The 25616-nt window shown below is 43.0% G+C and overlaps 1 protein-coding gene across 2 annotated transcripts; it reads left to right on the top strand.

Moving 5' to 3' along the window:
- Nucleotides 1–2299: 2299 nt before the first annotated feature.
- On the top strand, nt 2300–23882 carry BBS2 (Bardet-Biedl syndrome 2). Of its 2 annotated transcripts, XM_067302671.1 has the most exons (17): nt 2300–2487; nt 4576–4803; nt 5631–5756; nt 6035–6097; nt 9060–9137; nt 11631–11735; nt 12652–12738; nt 14044–14179; nt 16138–16277; nt 17088–17232; nt 18059–18230; nt 19242–19371; nt 20290–20421; nt 20932–21069; nt 21572–21684; nt 22416–22564; nt 23319–23882. In XM_067302671.1, the coding sequence occupies exons 1-17, from the start codon at nt 2371–2373 to the stop codon at nt 23423–23425; spliced, it is 2166 nt and encodes a 721-aa protein (XP_067158772.1). In that variant the 5' UTR covers nt 2300–2370; the 3' UTR covers nt 23426–23882. The 2 variants fall into 2 exon arrangements, with proteins under 2 accessions (XP_067158772.1, XP_067158773.1); XM_067302672.1 differs by lacking the exon at nt 22416–22564 and having other exon boundaries at nt 23319–23412.
- The last annotated feature ends 1734 nt before the right edge of the window (nt 23883–25616 follow it).

The following is a 25616-nucleotide window of genomic DNA, read 5'->3' as shown; positions in this document are numbered from 1 at the left end:
TCCTGCTTCAGCGCAGAAACAGCTGCTTAGTTTAAAGAAAGCTACAGAGTCATAGTTTCTTAAATTCCTAAAGTTAGCGTATGCCTTGCTGAATCAGAGCCCTCACACTTCGTATCGTGATTTCCACACGGATATCCAAATCCCATGGGTATCCAAACAAGGATAATATAGTTTTCTCTCACAGGGGCGGTTTGAGATTTAATTCAATGGTCTGTCAAGTTCACTCCTGCACGGAGAACTAAGTGAGGTGTGGTAAGCCAACTTGCAACGGATCAAGAAACGTGATTAAGGCTTGTGCCAAAAGTTGTCTTCGTTCTTATCCAGCTTTGAATTTGCAAGCAGCCGTTTAAACCGGAGAGCCTGGCGGGTGGGTGGGTGGGTGGGTGGATGCGATGCCACCTCACCCCTCAGTGCGTCGCTGGCTTTAGGAACTGGTGCAGGGAGTCGGGTTGGCACCGAGCCTCCCCCGCCACTGAAATCTGCTGAAGGAGATCTGACTCCTGGGTTTTCATAGAAATTTGTAAAGGGTCTATTTATCAGCCAACACGAAAAAACATGCCGAGGTCGGGACCAAAATCGGCATTTATACAGGTGAACTGGTCCTCAAACCTGCAGCGGTGAGGGTGGAAGTGTAGAAAACCAGTGGCAACAAAGCTCAGTGCAAGATCTTACGGAAGGAGAAGGTGATTTTATTATACAAAATCTCAAAGCAAGTTGGTTTTACATGCTCCCACTCTCCCACTCGCAAACACCAAGACATACATATTCAAGCGTGTTCAAGCTGGGATCGCTTGTGTGCAACACGGATGATGAGAGACACCAACTTTCAAGTCCTCATCAGGCCTCTCGTGTTTTTCTTCATCGGCACTGTCAAACTCATTTCTGGACAGGTCTTTCACATTAGTTAGGAGTGGTATTTTACTATTATCCTCCCGCTGGGCTAATCGAAAAAGGAATGTCATATGTGATACGCTGCCGCCATCCTGTCGGTGGGAGTGCAAGGTCTTCTGCCAGCGAGGTCTTTGCAGAATGCCTTCTGGCCTTGGGAGAAGCAACAACTCCTCAGGGTGACTGGCTGGAAACGGTGTTTTTCATTATCAGTATAGGCTGTTCTTTTAACCTTTGATGTGTTCTTTCTTCTGGTGCTTTCACACACGCACACACACACACTTTGTTCACACCAGTCTTAATATCTGTTGTGACTCGCTACAGAAGGGGTGGCAATATGAGGAATGTGGGCAAGGCAGCTTGGCTGTGCATCGGGGTTAGATTTTGCCTATTCTCTGCAGGACCTGCACACTAGGTGAATCTGTGGACGTTTATAAAGTAACAGGAGTTACCTACAGTAGGGCACAGCATGGTTATTAGTCTTGAAGTGCTAAACTGCGTGAGTATTTGTGATCTACAATCTAGGTTTACAAGCTTCCTCTGATTCCAGAAATAATGGATTCTGTAAAAATAGACATATAAACCTATAAAAAAGCAGAACAAATGCACAACTGCTTTGAAGTTGCTCTTTCCCAGACACCGTGGTGTATTTTAAATGCATGATTTGTTTTTACTGGCTTTCTTCTTGGTTTGAAATTTTCTTGGCTTAAAAGTAAGAGAGAGACCGACTGCTAATAAAGTTGTGAACAATGTCAATAAGCTTTACCTTGTGAAAGAGCTATTAGAATTAGCTAATAATAAGTATTATTAATGCAATTTAGCGACGTGAATGGAAATGAAGAGAGGGACCACGATCTGCCCCAAACGTCGTGCTGCCGCCATGGCAGGAGCAGGCTCACGCCACACGGCCCAGCTCTGCGCAGCACCCGCCGGCCCCACGCGGCCTGGGGCTGGAGCGCAGGGAGCGGCGCGGCGGAGACGGTGTGGGATGGGAGACACCGCGGCCTCCGCTCTCCTGCCCCCCGTCCTGCCCCCCAAACCCCACAACTGCCCCCTCCAGCTCCCCCAACCCCACAACTGCCCCCTCCATCTCCCCCGACTCCACAACTGCCCCCTCCAGTTCCCTCAACCCCACAACTGCCCCCTCCATCTCCCCCGACCCCACAACTGCCCCCTCCAGTTCCCTCAACCCCACAACTGCCCCCTCCAGCTCCCCCGACCCCACAACTGCCCCCTCCAGCTCCCCCGACCCCACAACTGCCCCTCCGGCCCTCCGGCCCCGCCCCCAACCGTCCCCGGCTCCCCGCCCCCCACAGCGCCCCCTTCAGGCCGCCCCTCCTGGCCCCGCCCCTCCGCCCCCGGCCCCGCCCCTCCGCGCTGACGCGGCGCCACCGTGCGCGGGCGGCGCGAGCCCGCGGCGGAGGCAGCGTCCGGCGGCGGCGGGGCCCGCGGGCGGCCCGGCCTCCCCCTGCCGCCGCCGCCATGCTGGTGCCCGTGTTCACGCTGAAGCTCAACCACAAGATCCTGCCCCGCATGGTGGCGCTGGGCCGGTTCGACGGCACCCACCCGTGCCTGGCGGCCGCCACGCAGGCGGGCAAGGTAACGGCGCGGGGCGGCGCCGGCCGCGGCCTCGCCTCACGGGGCCCCGCGCCGCGGCGGGGGGCGGCGAGGCCCGGCCCGGCCCGGCCCGGCCCTGCCCCGGGCAGCCCCCGGCGTGGGGAGGCGGGCGCCGCGGCGCCCGGGCGGGCGGAGGGCCTGCAGGAGCAGCTGAGCCGTTCCTCGGATTTTGCTTTTTTTTTTTTTTTTATACTCTCTTTTGACCTGATGATCCCGCGTGTGGGTGTTTCGGGGTTTGGAGATTCCGTTTTTTTGAAAGGATACCGGATATAACTGTTTAAGTCACTTAATCTGTTCCTAGGCCTGCCAAAAGGGGGGGAGAGGGGGATTTTTCCAGGCTCGCTCTCGGGTGCCTCGGTACGAAGCTTTGCGTAAGCTTCGCGAGCAAGCTGGGCTGCATGCTAAGACTAAACAGACAGAAAAGAAACAAAACTCGGACAAAAATAAACGGAGAAATCCCGTGTATCAAGAGGCAGGGCCTTGGGAAACATTGCCCGATTTTAAATGTGAAACACAGTATTCTGGGCTGGCCAAATCAAACGTCTAAGCCTACTGGCCAAAAGCTTCTTTCAGCAGCCTCTTTCTAGTGGGAACTACTTGGAGACAACGTGAACTTTAATTTTCTGGTTACCTGGAGTTTAAGGTATTGTTCCAGGCTTGTCCGTGGGCTCTGTTTTTACATTAGTCTTTGCCTGGCAGGTGCCTAGGGAGATAAGAGTTCCCCTGAATGCTGTAAGGGGAACCACTTGTCTTCTCTCACCCTCACATCCATGAAGTTACCAGGAGCTTCGCGGGTGGAGGTAGTGTTTCCTCAGCGTGTTCACCCCGCAGCTTGGCCCTTGGGTTTTGCTTCTCCTGACCAGCTCTTGGGTCTGTCTCTGACATTTCCAGCTTTTCAAAGCAGCAGCAGTCGCTCACAAATTCTTAAAAGCCCTGCAAATGAGAAGTCTTGTTTGTTTACCTTCTTTCTGGGATAAGGCATGAGCTGCAGGGAAGGCACTGAAGCTTCCTGAAGGTGCAGGGTCACAGCACTTGAAACTCTGCTTTTAAACAATAGGAAGTTTGCAGAAGTTAACAGCTTAAATCCCAAGTCACCAAAGAAAGATTCCCATTTTCTAGGTAATTGGCAATTAGATTTTTTTCAAGCCATGTGTTTTATTGTAGTGTATTTTCAGCTACTGCAGTGAGCCTTGATGCTGTTATTGGATAAACTTTATGCCAGTGAAGGAAATGCTAGTAAAGTGCTGTAGATTCTGCAAAGACTGCTTTGCAGTAACAGAAAACATTAAGTGTGTGCTCTGTTTGAGTTTGAAACTCAACAAAAGTAGTTAAACACAACTTAACTAAACAAAGCACAGGTGGAAACAAAAACCCACAGAGGCATAAATCCATTGCATTTAGTTTGCTGTAGATATGCACGTAGTTCATCTGCGTTGTTTCCCAGCATTATTATTAATTTGATTTAGGAGCCTTTAGGAACAGTGTAGAAAAAGGTCTTGTGCAAGACACAAACTGTATGGGTGTGAAGCAAAGGATGACATTATCCTATGACTGCTTGCTCCAGAGAATTACAGTGACTGAATATAGGTGTCAGAGTGAGAATAAAAACTTATTAGCACAGGTCCATTTTTAATTAACCATGCTCACTTACAAATGAAGGTTACTAGTACACACCTTGTTTTTTTGGTAACAGTTACTGGATGGGATGTAATTTTTTTAGTTTGTTACTCCCTTCAGTTTGCTTTTTTGTAGGTTGAAGACTTGTCAGTTGTCATTTTCAGAAACAAATGTAACAGCACAGGCCGTTTCTGCAAAGGTGGCACAGCTTTGCTGGCTAGAGTTTTTCCTGTAATTGTCCTTTGTGAGGTGGTTTAAAACAAAGGAATAGCTGTCACAAACAGTACTGCCAGCAAAAACCCAACCTTTTTGTCTTCACTTTTGAGTGAATGCCTTTCTTTCCCTCCACGCTTGTTATCCAAACAGTAGTCTTTAATGTTTGTAAAGAAACGCATAGATGCTTTGTGATAATATTTAAAATGTTTAAAACATTTAAAATATTTGTTTCTACAGGTTTTTATTCATAATCCTCATGCCCGTGGCCAGAGAACAAGCATAAACCGCATGGTGCAAAGTACCCAAGATTCTGACATTTCCCTTCTCAACATTAATCAAGGGATCACTTGTCTAGCTTCAGGAGTGCTGAATCCTCAGCTTGGTTATGATTCTCTTCTGGTTGGAACACAGACTAATTTATTGGCTTATGATGTGCATAACAACTCGGATTTGTTTTACAGAGAGGCAAGTTAGTTTAACTTTTTCCCCTTTTAGCATCTCTTCATTGTTTTCTTTTTCTTTGCATTCTAAAGATTACAGTTGTTACATAACTTTGTCAGTTATGCCTCAGTTCATTGCATTAGTTATATTGCTGTATTCAGAACATTTTGCCTTTACAATCTGTGGAGTATTTTAAAAGGAAAGTCAAAACATTAATATGATGTGTGCCTATGTATGCGTGAGAGGGAGCAAGTTTTCATAATACGTTCTGCATTGCTTGGCAAGAAAAAATTTAAAAATGTTAATAGGATTCAGAGCTTAACTAAACTCATATTTTCACTAGAGTTTGTTCACCCTAACCTATCCAAGTTACAGTTGGTGAGTGAGGGTAGGAATCATGGCTTTTATCATGGAATCAGAGACTACTAGGAAAAAACATGAAAAGGCCTTGGATTTGTGTAACTTTAAGCAATACACTTTTCAGTTTATAGTAAAAGGTTAACTACCAACATATGTGCATAACTAATCATAATAATTGAATTCCTGATTTTATAACCTTCCCTCTAATCAACCTGATTGTTGGCCTAACTTTATGTATCATTTATTACTAGCTGTTCTGAGAAATGGTTATTGTCAATTTTGTCTTGCCTTGTGATTCCACTCAGCTCTGATAACTGGATCCATAAAGAGGAAGGGATCCCTACATGCAGATTTTATTGCAAGACCCCAACCCCATTAGAAAGGAGACAAACATGATAATATTGGAAGCTTTCTTTCTGATTTGTGAACTCCATGCACCTAGGTGTCTCATTCTTTGCTATGTTTCTTCTTCCTTTAACGTTTCTTTTTAGGTTTCGGATGGAGCCAACGCAATAGTTCTTGGAACGCTAGGAGACATTTCATCTCCACTTGCTATTATTGGTGGAAACTGTTCCCTGCAGGGCTTTGATTATGAAGGAAATGACCTTTTTTGGACGGTAAGGCTACGCATAACACTCTTCTTGTTATTAAAAGATTCTTTTGATAGCACACATTCCCCTTGATGTTTTTTTATATGATACATTCGTTTGGTTGTTGAATAGCTCAGATCCTTCTTAATTTATCACAGACCTTAAATCATGTATTTGGACAGTGTGCATTCAGATATTGCTCGAGTGTTGACTATGTTCATTGTTCTGTTGCATTTGAAATCATAAAAAATAGTTTAGCCTCTGACAGCTGTCATCAGTACTGAAGACTCTCCTTCTCATTTTAGGTTACTGGAGACAATGTTCGTTCATTAGCGCTGTGTGACTTTGATGGTGATGGCAGAACTGAGGTTTGTAACTATTTACATGTGAATTCAACTGCTTTCATGGTCTTGCAGTGAAACGATAGAAGAAAAAAAACCCCAGACCCACAGATTATCAAACATGGCTTACGTATGTTGCCAGTTAAAGTGATCTCTGCTTCGAAGTTGTCCCTTTTCAGGCTCCACTCCTGCAAAGATGTGCACAGATGCTTAATCCATATACTGGGAGCAGCACCGTTCTCTGGGACTACTTGCAGTATGTAAAACTAGTCATATTCAGTGGTCTTTACAACATTGGTGTCTAGCTTTGGTGAATAGATTGCCAGTTGTAATGGAAAACTTCTCCCAAATTCTTTTGAGCTACAGCAGAAGAAATACAATGAAATGTCTCTGATTATCGCTCACAAGACATCTAATTCAGTGATATTTTGGTGGTATGTTTATAAATATTTTTTAAATGGCAGAGAAACAACTTGCAATCATCTTACCTGTAAAATGAGCTCTTAAAAGGTTGTACTGTAAAGAGCTTTATTTGTGATTGACAAAATCAAGAAATCTGTTTTCACATCTAGTCACACTGCTTCTCCTCAGTAGTGACATGAGGAAATTAAATGTTCTTTGCTTCTCTGATGTAAAACTGAAAATAAACTCTAACAAGCATCTTGCTGATAACATATGAGATAAACAGATAAATATATGGCTGTAGTCCTGAATTTGTATGGCATTCTCTGTTACTGTAAGTATTCTTCGATTCCATGTAAATTGAAGGATCATGGCTTTAATATGAATTGTAGAGAAAAATATTGGCTTCCTAGTGTACTTCAGATACAAGTAAGTATGCTGTTAAGTTGCCAAGCTAAAATACTCACTTCTGTCATCTGTCTTTCAATATTAATCGTTATCACTTAAGCTCTTCTGCCTACTTACCAAGATATCCTCCTTTAGAGTGGGTAAGAACATCACTTGAATTGTGATGTTTATATTGATATGTAAATAGCCTCTACACCTTTGGTGTTTCTTATAAATATTGTACCAATGCAGTAAGAACATCTCTTTGCAGGTCTTCCAATTGATTTCTACACACTCCTCCTATGCTGTGTTTTGGATGGGCTGAGAGATGGTTATAAGAAGTAGAGACAGTGTATAAAGATTTTTTGCTTTCTGTCAGAAAGCAGGAAACTGATCTGTGACGCTAATTATAGTTGTTTTGCCTTTGTGCTTCTAAGCTCCCCCCCCAAGAAAGGTTCCTTCTCAGCAGCTGGTATAATCTGTTGCTACTTTCAGCTAAGCAAGGTTGGATGCATTGTCCAACTGCCTTACTTTGTTAGTTAGCCCAGCATGCATTTGCTGAGGTTTTTAGGATTTCTTCTTAATCTTAATTATCTAGATGATTCATTTTCTTACTTGTGGCTTATGTGGAACTGCATGTGGCTTTAAACTGCAGTTCTGAGAAAATGCACAAAACCATCTTTAAAGATTGTTTTTTATCACTTACATGACTTATCTGTTAAATGGGTGTGCTAGCTCCTTTTCTGTTCTTCCCTCCCTCAGTAAAAACATGTCTGCCTTTAAAGTTGCCTGATTAACTGCAGGACGATGCTTCTGTTGCTTAGTAGCTAACAAAGCTGATTTATTCTGGTCACTGTGCTCCTCAGGATTTTAGACTGATAGTTTACTTTCTTCCATCTTGCCAAAGACTTCAGAGAGAATTTTCTTCCTTGCTTTTTCAGATTCCGGTCCAATGGAATGAAAGTCTCTGAGGTGGACAAGTTGAATCAAATTAAATGAAGAAAAAAACCCTGTAGGCACGTGTAGGAGACGATAACGTTACCAATCATTGGTTTAACATTCCATGCTTTTAGCTGGTCACTTCTAGCTAATGGCTTGTCAAGAAATCTGTACTGCTTGTATATTTTTTTTAACTGTAAATTATTTTAATAGCTACAGTAAGCTTAGGCCTGTGTAATTTAGTTTGTTGAAATAGGTTTGCTTTGGAGGAAAAAAGGCCCTATTTATTCAAAAATCCAACTTAAGTATGGATTTGTCTATCCTGCCCAGTAAAGATGGAAGAGATGCCAGACTCAAAGGTTCCTGTGGGCAAAGGCACTACCAGGCATTTAAACTTTCGTTTATATTTCTGCTTCTGTCATTGACTTGATGGATGGCTTTATGAGTAAGGCACTAAGCATTTCTTTTCCTCGGTTTCTCAATTTGTAAAATAGAAGGCCTCTCTTGTTAACATCTTTATAAAGTGCTTTTTCCATGTGGCCTCCTTTTTGGTTAATATCTTTTACTTGCTCCAAGAGGATAATGAATGAGAATGCAGAAGACTTGATTCAGTGCTAATGTCCTATTTGCACAATTGTTTACATCAGATTAGAACCCATTTTGCAGTAGTGGCAGCCACCTTTCAGGCTGGAGAAGCAGTGATGGTTTGGACACTTGGATTCAGTAGTTCTGAGTCAGCACGCACCAAGAAATGCTTGTGAGGGATGTTCAGTGCAGAATAATGAAATGTTTCCCATCTCTTTGCTCACAAGCTAGTAATTAGAAGTTGCTGTTTCTCTGCACCTGTGTAGTAATGTCAGAATTGAGCTGTAAGTCTCCTGTGCCAACACCAGCAATATAGTATTTTCACGTGTATAACTACAATTATGAATAACACTGAACCTTTTACAGTAAGGAAAGAGTGTAGCCCTGATGTTCCAGGATATCTTTTCTCATTCCTACCCCAGATATTTCACTGTGCTTTTGTTAGACTCTAGCTGGCCAAAACAAGTATAACTAGTATTTGACCAATGGGAGACTTCTGAAATCTTGTCTTCACAGAGGGTTCCTTTTGTCCGACTGGCAACATTTCACATGCTTGTTAAAAGCTCTTTATTACTGGACCTGGAATATTTGCTTGTTTTCTGCTTACTTCTGGGTCCTGGAGTATGCGCTTTTTATTTCTTTAACTTAAATAACTGTAGATTTTATTTTTTCTTAGCTTCTTGTTGGCTCTGAAGATTTTGACATCCGCGTGTTTAAAGAAGATGAGATAGTGGCAGAAATGTCAGAAACAGAGGTAAATTACTTCTAGATGGTGTTTGTTACAATTGCAGATGGAGTTGGAAATTCTGTGTAACATAAAGCTGCTCTGTTTATCCTGGTTCAAATTTATTGTGTAGTTAAATATTATTTAACTATTTGGCACAATATCTATTCTGCTAGAACTGTAAATGTTAGTTTAATGTCTTTCAGTAGTATTTGCATATGGGTTCATGTTCTACAGCTAGTTTACCAGATTAAGAAAAATAACTACTGTTTGACTGAAAATTGAGGCCCTGTCCAAAGGTGATTAAAGTTACTGGAAGAAGCCCAGTGATTTAAGCTCTTACTGACTTCTGAGCAATAGAACATCTGCTACAGTTTATCTCAACTGCACTGACACGATCATGACCCGATAACTTGTCTCTGTGTGTACCCAGACAGTGTATGGGGGAGTAGAAGGGAGTCAGCCAGGCAAAACTGGATGTTTTGCAGTGCAGTCATGTGAAATGAGAGTTGTGCGTTGGCCATATAAACAAGGCTATACCTTTGCAGTGCCTAAATTAAAGTGTGGGACAGATGGGTTTTCAGAGGGTTAAATAAAAGGTGTGGGGGTTATTCTTTAGCTTTAGAGCTGAGAGAGAATTCCCCACTGTTAAATTTTGGTTGCTTATAAGGGAGAAAAATACCCTTATGGTTGCATTTAGGAGCATTTTTAGCCCTCTCATGACCCATCTGGTCCAAGGGTAGAGTAAGGACGTGCTAGAGAACTTTGTCCTTGAAGTCTGAAGTTTAGTTTGCTACCCAAGTTAGGACAAAAAGGCTTAACTATTAAACCACTTACTGCCTGGATTTATCTTTAATAGCTATTTGTGTTTTAGGAAAGGGTGCTGTTACTATGGCTAGAATTAGAACTTGGCCTGAAATGCGTAATACTGTCTGTATAATAACCAGTCTAGAGTCATGTCATGATCTGTGACAGTAAAAAATTAATGGTCCATCAATCTCATGTGTGATTTATTTCCAGACCTATAGTAGAATTGTTTTTTAAATTCACACTTGCAGAGTCTTGAGAGGTCTGTTACAATCTTCCTGTTCTAATTTAAAAGAACACAGTTGCACCTAAACCCTTCCTTTTAGGAAGGTAAATTCAGTGCACATTGGCTTTATACATTGTGCTCATTTTAAGACTTGAATAGCATGCATTTTCTGTGTTTAATTGCTTATTTTGATGGAAGTGAGACCACAAAGGCTAATGTGGTTCTTGAATGCATCAAGAGGAATTTGGGTATAAAAGGGGTATGCTGCCTCTTTGACTTCTTGACTGTTGCTAGGATCTTCTGTCCTCGCTGGGTACTCACAATTTGGAAGATGTTGATACTTGGGAAAGGCTTTAGAGAAGATCCGTGAGAGGAAAGGGTAACAGATTTCGAAACCATGCTTTACAGTGAAAAATCAAGGAGCACAATCAGCTGAGCTTAATAAAGAAGTTTACATGGTGCTTTCATGTCGGTCTGCAGATATCTACCTGTAAGACTGAACTGTAAACACAAGCACTATAATTAAGGAGACCAAGTATAACAAAGTGAAACGGCTTAAAATGGAAACCAGACAATTTCAGAGCCTGAGGCACGCACATTTAATGATGAGGGTGGTTGTTGTCTACTCAGTGACTTCAGCAAAGGTCCTGATGGATTCTCTTTCACTGGGAATCTTTACAGTGAGAAGGTCTGGTTTCTAGAGGAGTTGCTTTAGTTTGTGAAGGATTTAGTTGAAGGAAAACTCCTGCTGTGCTATAGAGAAGACCAGACAGACTATTGCAGTTGTTCCTCCTGGCGTTAAAATCTCTACCCTTTGTGCATGGAAAGGGCCCCACTACCAAACACTGAGATACTGTGTTCAATGAAGAATTACAAGGTAATGGATCTTAAAAAGAGTGAGAAACGGGCTGAGTTATGATGCTCAGGTATTTCCCTGGAGCTGCTTCTTATTGAAATAATAGCTAGCCTGGTGTTTGGGAAAAGTCCAACCCTGGGAGCTGTTAATTTTTTATCTCACTAATCTCAGGCAAAGATTTTTCTAACGATAGTACCGCAAGGGTTTCCTCAGCCCATGTAATGTTGGACTCTTGTGCATCCTCAGGTCCTGAGGCTTTAAAAGAGTTTTGTCTGCTTGTAGTAGGTTTTCAATGAAAGTATATTAGCATTGATGACCACAGGAATCCTATGAGTAATTGTGCTGCTGATGGTGGTAGGAAATTTTTGGTCAAAGAGCATGGTTTGAGTGCAATTCTTTGCTGAAGTATACCTTAACACTGATAACCCAGCTTGTGTAAGGAAATCCTACAGGCCTTTGGTGATTTTTAAACTGATTTTTAAAAATAGATCTGTTTACCATTAAATTTATAGTGTACAGTTCATGTGATAGAAATTGCATGTAGTCTGTTCTCTGTTACTTGAAGCTGCAGAAGTGGATGTGTTCTCACTCCTGTATCCTCTCTTCCTCTCCCTCCCTCCCCCTCTCCCCCAAGACTATCACAGCACTTAGCCCCATGTACGGCAGTCGGTTTGGCTATGCTCTTTCTAATGGGACAGTAGGAGTTTACGACAGGACAGCCCGCTACTGGAGGATTAAGGTTAGTCCAGTGTTAGTGTGTCCTAGCTGAAATTTTGAAGTGTCCTAGGGATTCGGTACCTTATCTCGGGATGTTCTAATGGTGTCCAAACTCATTACATGAATTTAAAATCTTCTGAGCATAGCACTGAATGTAATTTTGTCATTATAAGATATACCCTTTCTTATAGGTGTGCTAATAACATATCAGTGCTTGGGGATTATTGATGATGGCTTAAATGACACTGATACAACCATACAGCTTGAAGGCTTCAGCTTTGCAGGATGGCTTAAACAAGAGATACAAAAGTGAATCTTGAATTCACTGTTAGAAAGTGCATTTAGCTGCATTGTTGAATCAATAAATTATTTTCTAGAGACTGAATTCATCTTGCATTGTGTGTGTTCAAAGCTAATTTTTAGCATCAGAAGCAATGACCTGCTGCCACAAGTCATATTGGGTAGGTCCTTTCCTGACATTCATTTTAATGCTCTTAATGTAATACAATTAGAACAGTTCTGTTAATAATAATAAAATCAAAAACCTTCGAGTTCTTAGGAGGTGGCACAAAGAGGCTAATGGGGTTTCCCAGTGGTAGGAAGGGTTTATGGAAAAGTCGAAGCTCTGATATTTGTTTTAGAGAATTTGGCTTTTACACACTGATTTGTGAGCTCTAATCATCTGCGTGGATGAAAAAATATTTAAGGGAAAGATCATGTCCTCTGAGAGCAGTGGGCTGTATTTGTAATGCAAGTGCTAAGATTTCAGAGATGTGTGACCTTTCAGATGGCAACGCTGTAACTTTCTGTTAAGAGACATTTTTCTAGTCCTTTCTCTACTCTCTGTAGGCTCACGCTCAAGTGTCTTACGTGTGTCAAGCATATGCAATTTAGAAAACATATGCAAGCTTAGTTTATTCTTTGTTTTCTGTCCCCAGTCTAAGAACCATGCAATGAGCATACATGCTTTTGACTTGAACTCTGATGGAGTATGCGAGTTGATCACTGGCTGGTCCAATGGGAAGGTGAGTTTATACAGGGGAAAAAATGAGGAGCTGTAAATCTGGAAGCTGTGTTTGAACGAAGCTGCTAAATTGTCTAAGGTTGAAGAGAAAAATTAAGGTGACTGTTGAAAACTGAGCTCTGAGGAACTATTACAGTAAACCTAGTTTGGCTGGTGAATCCAGTGCCAAATGCAAGATTAGTCAGAGAAAACCTCTTTCCTCTGCTTAGGATCAATTGCTAAGGTGTGGTAAATTGTTTCTATGGTAGCAGAGGTCATATGCCACATTTTAGGGCTCTCGAGTGTCTCTTTTCAGCTCTGTGTTGAGCACGTGCTAATATTCTTCTGCTATGCTTCCTGGATGTTCTCAAACTACAAGGAAAGCAAAGTGTTTAGGTAACAGGAGAGCAGTGTCAGTCTTAACTATGGCAGGATTAGAATAAATCTATATGCATTAATTAATTTTATGTAAAGGCATTCTATGCAGCTTGGTCCTAGTTTCTTAACTTTGTATTCCCCTTGCCAGAAATAACTGTTCTAGTTGCCAAATCTCCCCTGGACACAGCCTGCCGCTTTTTTTTTTTTTTCTTTTTTGGTAAATCTACGCTTCTTTCTCAGCACCTCTCATTAGCTTGGAGGAATTTAATTTCCTTTGTATCAAGCTGGCAATCTAGAGCCCAAATGTGTTACACACCGAATCCAGCATAGGTCACAACATTGTTATGGAGTGAACCTCTCCTTGCCTTACTCCTATCTGGTCTCTTTTATGGACAGTCTCTGCCTAGCTTGTTGACCTGAAACATTTCCTATCTCCTAGAAAGAGCAATGCTGGGTCCCATGCTCTGGAAGAGAGACACTGTACAGAACTGAGCTCCCCTCGCTGTTCCTCTCCCATGAAAAATAGTAAAAGGTCATGTTATTTGTGCATAAAAATAATACATTTCATCAAGACTAAGATACTGCAACTAAGATGAGAGATTGTAAATATTGTGTTAAGGTTATGTCTAGTTTAGTCCTGCCATTGGCGCATCTATGTGTGCATAACCTTGGCAGTGCCGGCTTGCAGTTGCCTTTTTTGCTTCCTCTTGTTTCTAACCTATTGAAGCATCTCTGAAGAGCAGTTTCTTTTAGTTGAGTCTGTCTAGATCTCATTTCTTTGATAGTATTTTTTTCCCCCCTTGTTGTGGTGTGATCTGCAAAGCTGCAAGTTCTTCTGCAGTTCCATGAGTCAAGCTGGCTTTTGGTTAACAGCCCAGAGTGCTGCATAAGTTATATTTTGGAATTAGCTTTTCTATTCATATTTTACCTTGAAACTCTTCTGTTTCAGGTTGATGCACGCAGTGACCGAACTGGGGAGGTAATCTTTAAGGACAACTTTGCTTCTTCAATTGCAGGACTGGTGGAGGGGGATTACAGAATGGATGGAAACACCCAGTTAATCTGTTGTTCAGTTGATGGTGAAGGTAAAAACACTGATCAAGATATTATCAGACACATCACTTACTCGCAGATTAACTAAATGTTGTTTGGTTTCCACATGCGTTTTTGTGTGCCAAATTGCCTTTGCCTTATGTGAAATTAAGGGAATTTTGAGTTACACTTTCTGCAAACAGGATTTTGAATATTGCCTTCTCTGTGGTGATCAATGTGCTTTTTGTTATCGTTCAAAAAGCCATCAGAATTCATTTGCCTAGCAGAAAAGGTTCTATCCTGATAATTAAGAGACTTACATTCAGTACAGACCTTGATTCTTCAGGCTGCATTATTAAACATTATGGGAAATCTTTTTTTCCCCCTACATGTGATAATTCTTTGGGTTGGTTGCTTTATAGTGAGTAAAGGGGTTTAGAGGGCTTAAGGGTGTTTTGTTCAAAAGATTATTAGTTTTCATATTAGAAGTTTTAGATGTTAACTGCCCTTTGTTTGCTGGAAAATGCTATCCTGAGACTGGAGAACTGGTGGATTTATCCCACCAGACATTCAGGAAGTGAGATCTGGTTACTGCAAGTGGAAACAAATATAAGTGTAGATTATTTAAATATGCTCAGCATGAATATACAGGGACATATGATGGCCCCGAGAAAGTGTGTGATTATCCAACTGCTCAACTACATTGACCTGATACAAGCAGGTCTGGCACAACCCATTTGGAACAAATTCTGTGCTTATTAAATAGCACGGTGTTGCTCTCTGTCTTGATCGCAGGCTATTGGGATATGCTGCACTTGGGCTTCAGCATACAAACCTTCTTCCCAAGCTTACAGAAGAATGAAACCATTGTATACAGTCATGAAGACATCTTATCCTAACTGAGCTATGCAGGATAATGTCACTGAACCTGATGTTACTCTTCTGATGGGTCTGCCATAAACAAAGCTTGGCACAATGGGGATCCCCTTAGTCTAGAGCCTTCAAGCACTACTAGATCACATTAACCCAGTTGTCAGGGTCACATGGACAAGCCTCTGCGTTCTCACAGCGCTTGTCACTGGAGCTGTGTTTGGGACCAGCATCCTTCCACACTAGGTCGGTTGTATGACTGGGAGCATTGTTCTTCTGTGTTGCAGTGTATTTTTTTCTTGTGTTGGGATCATTTTGTTGGAGGGCAGTGTGTACCTCATCTCAGAATCACTGAATGCTTTTCAGATTCCCTGCAACTTTTTACTGAGGTTACACAGTCAGGCAGAGTATTCATCAGAAGAAGCGTTGGAGTTTTCCCCCTAGCTTTCACTGACAGCCGCAACCAGAGCGCCACAGTCCTAGAGCAAAGGGAAGTTCTTGGCAAGCATCTCTGTGGCTCCTGTTCAGCTTTTCTGTCTCCCCAGGCCTTCCAGTTGGGAGGTTTTTCCTAGCCCTATGCTCTGCTGGGCTACTGGGAAACAGGTCTTAGCCTTGTAAGTGAACTGTTCCTGATTTGGGGAAAAACTAGCAGAGGCAGATCTTGTTCACTGGCTGATGGACAGTGGGTTGCAGTCATTCAGTTGCTTCCAGATGGTAACAACTCCTCTGACCAGCTCTACAATACCCAGATATGTATTTTATTAATTTGTGCATATTTGTACATAGTTTATTAATTTGAGTAAGTGGTTTAAAACTTGCTTAAGCTCCTGAAAGAGTGATCGTAGTGGGAATCCTCTCACAAAAAGGCTGTGACAGCTGCACTTTAGAACTTAAAGACAGGTTGGAAATTCTCTCTTTTTTTTAATGTCCATCTTTCTTGTCCTGATCACGAGTCAGAGCCTCTGTGGGTGTAAATGAATTCAGCTTTTTAGCTGAATGGTACCAGGATGTGTCACCTGAAGACCAGGACCAGCGTTGTCTGCTGTTGACATGTTACAAGAGAGTCATGTTGCAGACACTGAAGTTTTGAGGATACAGTGAAAGGCCCTGCTGCAATCGGCTGTGCTTTCTTTCTCTGCAGTCCGGGGCTATCTGCCGGGAGGCCAAGAGATGAAAGGAAATCTAATGGATGCAAGTGCTGAGCAGGACCTGATCCGAGAACTTAGTCAAAAGAAACAAAATCTGCTGCTGGAATTACGAAACTATGAGGAAAATGCAAAGGTACTGTTTAAACAATATATAGGGCCAAAACGTGGCTTCCTGTTGCTATAAATCAAGAATAATCTGGGGGGAGGTCACAGTGCAGTCAAGTCAGAGTGGTAAACTCTTAGTTATTTGTACTCGGTGGGAATGTCTACTGGAGATGCCTGCTTGTGCATCTGGCTTGCTCCTCGTGCAAGTTTGGAACTTGCTTTTCTTATTTTAATAAGTAACATTTTCCTTGCTCCTTTGACTTGCCAGGGCCGTTGTGTCTGGACCTGGATTCTGTTCAGCCTTGTGCATCAGCTTATGATTGTGAATTGTAATTTTCAATGCAAGGAACCAATCCGGGGGGTGGCAGAGGGGACTGTATGAAAACACAAGGTGAATGGATGATGCCTGGGAGTACGGACAGGGTGCAGAAAATGCACTTGTGGCTCGAGGGGAAGTTGCAGAGTTCTTTGAAAAATAGGCTGAGAAAAGAGCACGCCCATATTTAAAAAGTAATGACCACCATAGCAAAGGCATGAAAATATATAAGCTTGTGCTTAAAACTGAATGTACGTTAGGTGGTGGTTCTGAATAAGGACTTGGGTATGGAGCTGAGCTCCACTGACAATAAAGTGCTTCATGGAACAAACTGCAGCACAGGTGTCCACAGCTCCAGGCCTAATCAAATCACTCTTCATAGATATTTGAAACGTGTGGGAACTACTCTAATAGAGCCTTCTCCTGCAAGAAGAGACAACTGACTTATGCATATGTGTTCCAGGTTGCTTGAATGAAAATCTTGAAGTTCTGATACTGAAGTGTATGTGTTTTTTTTAACAGGCTGAACTGAACACTCAACTGAAGGAAGCTGATGGGCGGAGAGGTGTGATTCCAGCAAATACCCAACTCCAGACTGCCCTATCAGTTAATCTGGGCTCTGACAGTCAGTCTGCTCATGTGGAGTTGTGCATTTCCACAACAAATGGTGAGTGGTGACCTGCAAACCTTGACATTTGTTTCATGTAACTTCGTGTAAACGTTGGGTTATATTTAGCTGATGATTCACCTATTTCCCCTTTGTTGTGTCTGTAGTTCCCCTGTGTGGTTGCCTGCCTTTTACAGTTTTGAATCAAGCTGTGTTCCTTTGATGGATCTCAGTAGAGATGAGCTCGATGGAATTTGTTTCTTCTTGTATTTTACTTACCAAGGCACTTAGCAGTTAACTTAGATTGAAATGAGCCTTTGTGATTGCTGCAATGCTCCTTGCGTTGACTCTGAACATTAACAAAGAGCAGTGCGTTATCCCCAGTGAGAGAGTAAGCGCCCAGCCACTGAGTATGGTGGTCAATAGAGAGGGATTCACTTATTTAACAGCTTTTTTGTAAGAACAATTGTGTTTCCAAAAACTCACGTACAACCTTGCCTTTCCGTGGGTGGATTACCTGGTACGGAGGTAAACCATGAAACGAATGCAGAGATGGCCACAGTGGCTTCACACAGAGCTCAGGTCATGTCCAGCAACCCTCATCACCCTTGTTAGTGAGAGTGTTGCACGAATGTAGCTGGACCTCAGCAGGCTCCAAATGCAAAGCTGGAAATACCCCAAGTTAGCAAATTCTCCTCGCACCAGGTGTGTCCAGAGGTTTGCTGCAGTCGGGTCCAGATGTGGTACTGCTGGTCATCTGGAATATTTCAGCATTTCAGAGGAGGAGTGTAAAGGAACTGATTGTGCTTAATTCTGAAAGCAATGGTGGTTTGTTGCTAGAAGAAAGCTGTTAATTTAGGAACCACTGTTTCTTCCTGTTGTTAAGACACAATCATCCGTGCTGTGCTGATCTTTGCTGAAGGCATATTTGAAGGAGAGAGCCATGTGGTACACCCCAGTCTCCAGAACCTCTCAGGTTGTGTTCGCGTTCCCCTCACTCCACCCAAAGACGTCCCGGTGGATTTGCACATCAAAGCCTTTGTGGGTTACAGGAACAGGTGAGGTTTGTGTTGTGAACTCTGCTTGTCCCCAGAGCTAACACTGTGTGACAGGAAACGCCCGTGATGTGGCTTCCTGCTTGTCTCAGGGGAAGTGCCCCATTAATTCCCTGGTGCCTCACTTCTTGGTGTTACTGGAAGGAGACCTGGATACTTTTTTAAAAGCACTATTGTACCTGTGATGCTGAGCTCTTTTCCAAACAAAGTCTGAATGCTGTGAGGTCTCTGGGACCTGCTGTGGTCTGACTCTGCCTTCAGAAGAGCAGTAAGTGTTCCTTGTTCCAGGGCTGCCTTATTGTGGGTCTTTGGAGTGCATGGAGAGAAGCATGGGCTGCATCCAGACTGCGTGCTCTAAGTGTCTGCCTCTCCGGGGCCTGAACGGTGGCTGCTTTGAACTTGAACAAGCCTGGGCTCTAGGAGAGCACAATAGTGTCCTTGAAAGTGCTCAGTAGCTGTGACCCCATTTGATTTCAGGGCAAGTCACATAAGCCTGACTTGAAGACAGCATTTTTCCAGTTCTCCATAGAAATAAAATGTCTCTTAATACACGTCTGAAAATGACTTTCTCCCTGCTCACATCTGCCAGGGGGTGTGGTGCCCCAGGAAGCAGTGTCCTTTCCCTACACAGGGAGGTGTATTTTGAGGGCTGGCCAATCATTGCAGAAAGAATGTATGCAACTGAATTCCCTTTCTGTTTCCTCTATTCATCTTTATTGTTACTTTTAATAAGACTTTGCTGAAGCTGTTAAAATATCCAGTCACCTAGTAAAATCTCAAATGTGTTAGCCTAGCAAATGTATTTCGTTGGAAGGAGTGTGGAAAATGATCAATGGAGGAATTATTCAGCCGTCATAGAGATGTGATAAGCCTGGGATTTCTGAGTTCAGGTTTGCCTATGGGGAGTGGTAAGCGGTCGATCGCATAGCTGGATGCTGAGATGGCAGTAACCATGCCGTAGGTGAATTGCTGGTATATTAGCAACTCTCTCTGTATTTTTACTTTGGATTTCAGCACACAGTTCCATGTATTTGAGTTGACAAGGCAGCTTCCCCGCTTTTCAATGTATGCCCTGAGCAGCCCGGACTCGGCCGCAGAGCCACTGAGCTATGTTAACTGTACAACGAACGAGAGGGCACAGAGGGTGAGTTCCTGAGTTTCTGCTCTGTTTCTTGTTTTCTTCTCCTGCCTACAGGTGCTGCTTTTTGTGGCAGGTGGAAGGTTTGTAGTTAGCTTGAGAATCCCAAGAGGGAAGGATAATTATGCAGTGAACTGCGCTGCTGGCCTGTGTATTACAATTTGACTCTGTCCCTCCCCCCCCCTTTTTTTTTTTTTAATTTGTGCAAACAAATTGGGGCATTCCCTGTTTCAGGAATTCCTGCCGCTGCAGGAACTAATAGCCTGAGCTGCAGGAACTAATGGCCTGAGATTACCAGGCGTTCAAATATTACCTTGTTTGCTCTGTAACAACTGATAGAGCGCCAGTAGCAGGAGTCCAATAGTGAGATGAATTATATAAACCAGGAGACAACAGGGGTCGAAAAAGGCAATACAGTACCAGATAATGGCTCAAATTCATAACAGATGAACAGTTATCCTGTAACTCTGCTTCTAAAAGGCTTGAATTGTGGAATGGCAGTGATTAGAGCTGGTCATAACTGTAAGGCTCTGCCATATTTGCCATGTTTTACTGCATTAAATGGCCAAGGCGAAAAAAAAAAACAAGATGAAACAAAAATTTCCTTTGAATTCTTAGAGGAGAACCGAGCCTTGATCAGTTCTAGCTTTCTCCCGTCCCCAGGCCTGGGCTTATGTTTTGACCTTGGGCCGTACTCGCTTTGTCAGATTTGATTTTCTTAGGAGTATTCAGCTTTGGAGCAGGGGGCCAACTGCCCCCATCCTGATAAGTTCATGAGGTGGATTAGAGGATAGGTAGTAATTCCCAAGGTACCCTGAACAGTGCCCTGGTGTCCTGCGCACGTGTGGGAATGTTGCATGGTTCGCCAGTGTACAGACTTCCCGCATAAGAGGTGGCTGAGGCTTTTCATTTTATTTTTGCAAGATTGTCATGTGGCTGAATCAGAGCTTCCTGCTACCAGAGGATGCAGAGCTTCAGAGTGCTCCCTTTCAGGTTTGCTTCACTTCCCTTCGCAATGCGGGTCAGCTCTGCATCAAAATCAAGCCTGGCGGAGAGGTGAGTACGTTCACAGGCAAAGGGAATGCCTGTTTAATTAAATACCAGTGAAACTTAAGGGCGGTGCCAACTTGAGGCAGTAAAAAGGAAGATGGACCGAACAGGCAGAGGAAGTACTCAAGTTTTAGGGGATGTTTTCTGCAACTTTTGGGTGCGTCTTACTCTTAGTGGGTAAAATTTCAGGGCCAGTCAATGAAGCAAACAGTCCAGCCTGTGGGTCTGTGGGAGGGAATTTCTTCCCTCACAAAATGGTTTCAGGGAGTCATGATTTGAGGCACAAAGGCTGCCCATAGCTCTTGCACTGGCCCTGTTCGCACTGATACCTGTTTCCCCCAGGCCTGACTAAAAGCCCCTTTGAGATCAGTGTCTCCTTATCTACTGTAAGCCTTAGAGCTTGCACATTGCTGGTTTGAGCATACGTAGCTCTTGTAGAAGCAGTTCTGCTGAGCAGTTTTGGGAGACATTTTGGCAGGGAAGAGGGCTGAAGTGCTTTCTTGTCCTTTCGGATAGATTTCTATCAACACGGATGATATTGACCTAGCTGGTGACATTATCCAGTCATTGGCCTCCTTTCTGGCAATTGAAGACTTGCAGGTGGAAGCGGATTTCCCTGCGTACTTTGAGGAGCTGCGGAAAGTGTTGGTCAAGGTGAGGAGGCATTGGGCACTTTGAAAATGGCAGCTAAACAGTCACTGGGGACATCTGTATGAGAGAAAAAGCCGAGCATCTCTAAACTCGCTTTAGCTCCCTCGTGTAAGTCAGCAAGCCATGGTTTGCTGTGCGTTCTGTGCAAAAGGCAGAGGGGCACCAGCAGCTTTCTGTTTATTCTTTGTAATCTTGAATAGGGTCTTGGTCTCCAGCAGTTGTTAATTGTTTAGAATAATGTAAATAACAAAATATGCTATTTGGGAGCCTGTGCTGTGGAAGTGGACGGGGGGTAGGGTGCATGTCTTGGCCTGGTCACTCCCTTCTGGAGGACAAGGCACTGCTCTGGCGGTAAGGTGGTGGGAGGAAGGAGGATGGTCCTAAGGATCCTGGTAGGTGAAGTTGGGATGTTGGTTCCTACAGGCCAAGGTTTAGCTTAGCTGGTTGCCTGCACTCCTGCCAGAGTGCCTGGGGGCCCTTTCTCACGAATGTTCGCCTCGGACAGGTGGATGAACGCCACGCAGTGAATCAGAGGCTCACTGCCGACATGGCTGAACACTCCAACCTCATCCGCAGCATGCTGATTCAGGCTGAAGATGCACGACTCCTGGGAGACATGTGAGCAGCTGCTGCTTAGCTCACGGGCTTTGGATTTGGAACAGCCAGTCTTTGCTTTTCAGGCAGGAAAAAAAGCACAAAAACACTTGTGTGATGTGGGCATTCAGTGTAGGGGATGCTTAGTTACAACTAAATGCTTTTAATGTAGAATTGGTATCTTAGCTGGTCCCACCATCTTGAGCCTTGTCCTGGTATTTTGGAAAACCAGGAGGGAGAAGGCAAAAGGGAGGGAGTAAGAGCTTAGCACGCAGCAGGCAGGGTGAGTCCTGCCAGACTGAGATGGTGTTTTGGCTCATCCAGAAAAGTTACGTTAAGGGAAGAAGGCAGTAAAAGCTGGCTGTAGTGGGGGAACCTTTGAGAACACCAAGAAAGAAATTTTGGGTGTCAGTATTTTCACTCCAGCCGGCTGTGCTCTTCTGCTCTTGTCCTGTCCTGTGTGTCAAAGGGCAACGATAAAGTGGTCTGAGCTACTGCAGAGCAGGAGTGTTAATTTTTCTGGGGAAAGTGACATCTCCTCTTTGGGTTGCCGGATAAAGTAACTACAAAAATAGACCATTTTTCAGTAAATAATGAGTATAACCAACATGTCTAGACAGGTCTGTTGTACCCCAAACGTGCGGGTAACCATGGTAGCCATTACAACCATGTATTGTTACACCTTTATACTGACAAACCAGGAATTAGTTCCTTGTCTCCAGAGTTTCAAATAACCAGAGTGATTGTTCCCCTAGGAAAAACATGAAGAAACGGTACGTCGAGCTGTACGATCTTAACAGAGATTTAATCAATCAGTACAAAATTCGTTGCAACAATCACACTGAGCTGTTGAATAATCTGAAAGCTGTGAATCAGGCAATCCAGAGAGCAGGGCAGTTACGTGGTAAGTGGGTGTATTTGAGAAAAGTGGGAGTCTGGGACCCTATTGAGGCAGATAAGACATGTCTCAAATGCCACCTGAGTTTAGCTGAGTCTTGCCCTGGAGCTAAATTAGTAGAAGTGATCTTTCCTTTTTCAGTCACAGCCAATTGCCTGGGACAGTGAGCCGTGAGTGTCCAGTATAATCTGGGGTCACAATGTTAGGGGAAAACAATTTGAAGTAAGTCTTCAGCTTTCCAGGTGGTATAAAAATTGTTAGTTTTGTTGAACGCAGTTTTAAAAACACTTTTGAAATAATGTTTCGGTTAATTTCTAACTTAGTTTAAAAAAAAATGCTACCAACTTAAGTGATGCTGTTTATTTTATTGGTAGTACTGTAGATTATTAACTTTACAGAGAATCAGCTGTTGTTTTGTTGCCTTCTTTGGAGCACTGCTAGCTAGTTTTCCTTTGTCACCTGCCTTTTTTCTGTGTTTTGTTTTGAAGGCCTTTGGGGAAGGAGGTGTGTTTTGTGGATTTATAGCATTACCCCTCTAAGAAGTTCTTTACACCCTCTAATACAGCTACAGAAAATTCTTTAAAAAAAAAAAGGATATTTATTTACTAAGAAAATGGCAAGGCGGTACTTCACACATTTTTAAAAAATATTTGAAAGAAAACCCTAAATTTTGAGACTGGATCTAATAAATATTTTTAGCAGTCTTTTATTCAGTAACTTAAGTGCTTTTTTTCTTTTGTCTTTTTTTTTCTCTTTACAGTTGGCAAACCTAAAACGCAAGTCATCGCTGCTTGTCGGGATGCAATAAGAAGCAACAACTTTAACATGCTGTTCAGGATAATGCGTGTGGGGACAGCCTCTTCTTAAAACAACCAGAAGAATTAGCAATTGCATGGAGGCAGTGCTTCCACACAGAAGGGAGATCCTGCCAACAGCCGTAACAACGAAGGCATTGCAGTACTTTTCCAGCATGTAATCTTTGGGTGGTGGAGAAAACAACAAAAGGAATGGGATGTGTAGCAACATGTGACGGACCAATAATGACAAGCAGTTAATTCAGTCAGTGACTCCAGCGTAGGGTGAAGTAATTGGCAAGGTAGCATTTTAGTCAAGGCATCAGGCAAGAAATATCATTATGCAGGCCAAAGGGCAGGAAGCTTCTTGGAAAAAAAAAAAAATCAGAGTTTAAGTGCAGATACGATATTTATGCGAGACTGAGGTATAACCTTGGAACAGTTATTTTTCTTACAGTAACTTATTTATGTAATATAATGCATTTTGTAGTTAGAGCATCAATCTTTTCCATTAAAACATAGAATGGTCACATTGCTTTTGTTCTTCTTCACTTGGAAAGATGCGTATGGTTAAATTAATTTGTTGAAAAGTGGAACACTTCCAGTTTTGCTGCATAGTCAGTTTGATCTCTGTACATGCTAAGTATACGTACGTAAGTATATCTTACTATGTTTACACTGTGGCTTAAGAACCTGGAGGTGGATGTGAAACCTTACACTGAAACGCTGGACCTCAGGCCTGCTAGCTTTGGAATTTAATTTTTGGAATTGCTTCCATCTTTTGTTGTCACCTACTGGCTTGTGCTCCCAAGTAGAAGTACTCTGTGTCAGTGAATCCCTGGTTTCCTTTAGGGACGTCCTCCTTTCTAGGTAAACTGCAGTTTGCTGCATGAGAAGCGCCAAAGGGATAACATCTCCTTTCTGGCCTTTTAAGCCAGAAGATCTTGGAAAACCGACCAGTTCCAGGATCTATGCGGGTAGGAAGTGGTCGGTTTCATATCCATAACATCTCTCCCCACACCCTGATTGCAGGATGTTTTGCTTCTAGTTACTTGTTCTGTTACCACTGCTGGATAAAACTGCAGATACAGAGGTGGGCAAGGTAAGGGTGCGTTTCAGGAATAAGGAAAACAAACTACACGCCCAAGCTTCATGCATACTCATGAAGTGCTAGCAGTACTTAAAGGGATCAAAGAAGAATGCATTGAAAAATCTCTTGGCTCCTGACGCAGAAGTGTTTATTAACTGTGGGATCTCTTAGAATTCAATTAAAATATTACAGTAAGACTGTAGCTTAGACGTATAGATATTTTAGAGCCTTTGCCAAAGCAAATTTCTACTAGAAGCTAAAAATACCCTTAACAGGATGGAGGTTGGGTGCCTGTGTTCCTACTTCCTACTCCATGCTGCATTCATTGTTCCTCTACCGCTCTACAAATCAGTGTTTGCAGTACAGGTTGGGAGGAGGCTGTTCTCTGCTTCTGTGGAAGTAGGTTCTTAGATAACTTCTCACGGCTGTCAGGTGTGTTAGCCTCCAGTAACCGGCTGCTCTCCTCTTTGCTAATACTGAATTAAAGCCAGCAGCCCATCATTCATTACAGAGAAACCAGTGAGCATGTGACCAGCTGAATGGGTAACTTGATTCTTGCACAGTGTTTTAATCTCCAAAACAACCCCTTGCCTCTGCTTCAGCCCCGTCAATATTGCTGGCAAATGCACTGATCTCTGTCACTTCAAATCTGCAGCAATAGCTTATTTGAATCCTTTTAAGAACCTGGTTAGTCAAATCCAGCTTCTTGGTACAAAGGGTGTTGAGCCACCCATGCTGTTCTAAGCAAGCAAACTTTAAGACTTGATTATGGAACAGTCTCTTGGCATAAGTCTTGGGCTTTCTGCCACCTACTGTACTTGTTCCCACTGTTCCAGCCTCTTCTTTTGTTCTTCTATGTTCAGAATCCTAATGCTTGCGTAATGTTATAGTTTTATAGTCCACTCAATGATAAGAGAGTGGCTCTGATCAGAAGGTAGCTTTCCCATCATCCCAATTTCCAAAGCTACATGCCAAGCACTTCCAGTCCTATGTCTGTTTTGCTCTTGGCAGCCTGTGTCTCTGCAGTGCTGTCAGTTTTTCGGTCACAGTCCAGACCTTTGATGTGGCTGACTTTCCCCTAGCCAAGATCCTGACAACAAATTTGTCATTTATTTTCCCATAGAAACAACTTTTGTCTTTACCAAGTGTAAAATCCACATCCCATAGGCTGAAG

Source organism: Apteryx mantelli, chromosome 10 (assembly GCF_036417845.1).
Source record: "Apteryx mantelli isolate bAptMan1 chromosome 10, bAptMan1.hap1, whole genome shotgun sequence".
NCBI classification, from domain to species: Eukaryota; Metazoa; Chordata; class Aves; order Apterygiformes; family Apterygidae; genus Apteryx; species Apteryx mantelli.
The sequence above is the reverse complement of the archived record's forward strand: the minus strand, read 5'-3'. Positions and strand labels throughout refer to the sequence as shown.

Bases quoted from the DNA above. Each gene is read 5' to 3' on its own strand.
- BBS2 (XM_067302671.1), top strand. From the start codon at position 2,371: ATGCTGGTGCCCGTGTTCACGCTGAAGCTCAACCACAAGATCCTGCCC. The intron at 17,233-18,058 runs GTGAGTGGTGAC...CCTGTTGTTAAG, and splicing joins GTGCATTTCCACAACAAATG to ACACAATCATCCGTGCTGTG. The intron at 21,685-22,415 runs GTGAGCAGCTGC...TTGTTCCCCTAG, and splicing joins GCACGACTCCTGGGAGACAT to GAAAAACATGAAGAAACGGT.